This window comes from Pterocles gutturalis, unplaced genomic scaffold (genome assembly GCF_000699245.1).
Source record: "Pterocles gutturalis isolate BGI_N339 unplaced genomic scaffold, ASM69924v1 scaffold37981, whole genome shotgun sequence".
Classification (NCBI taxonomy): domain Eukaryota; kingdom Metazoa; phylum Chordata; class Aves; order Pterocliformes; family Pteroclidae; genus Pterocles; species Pterocles gutturalis.
In genome coordinates this window covers 1470-1777 of record NW_010106746.1, presented here as the reverse complement: position 1 = coordinate 1777, position 308 = coordinate 1470, and the positions used below count along the sequence as shown (strand labels likewise).

The 308-nt window shown below is 65.6% G+C and overlaps 1 protein-coding gene across 1 annotated transcript in view; it reads left to right on the top strand.

Moving 5' to 3' along the window:
- Nucleotides 1-167: 167 nt before the first annotated feature.
- LOC104472285 (probable hydrolase PNKD) overlaps nt 168-308 on the top strand; it is a gene marked incomplete at its 3' end in the record, with an annotated part of 1607 nt that continues 1466 nt past the window's right edge. Inside the window, 1 exon segment of the mRNA XM_010087884.1 lies at nt 168-293. Within this exon segment, the coding sequence (XP_010086186.1) occupies nt 168-293 (126 nt within the window).

The window sequence follows — 308 nt, the reverse complement described above, 5'->3', positions numbered from 1 at the left end:
GTGAGCAGAGCCCTCCTGGACACATGGATGGACAGACAGACACCCCCACAGGGATTCACCCCCCTCCATGCTCCTTACTGCCCAGAGCAGCTGGGGGGTCCCTGTCTGGGGAACCCATTCTGCCCTCACTGCAGATCTGTGGCAGGGGGACACCAGCTCCAGCCCCCATGCGTGGGAAAGTGACCCTCTATGTGTACCCCATGGGGGTCCCAGCCCTGGCAGCAGCCCCCTCCCCAAGCAGGCTCCTTGTGGGAGCGCTGGGGGTGAACGCCGGGGGTGTGTGCCCTCCCCAGGTACAGCCTGTACGC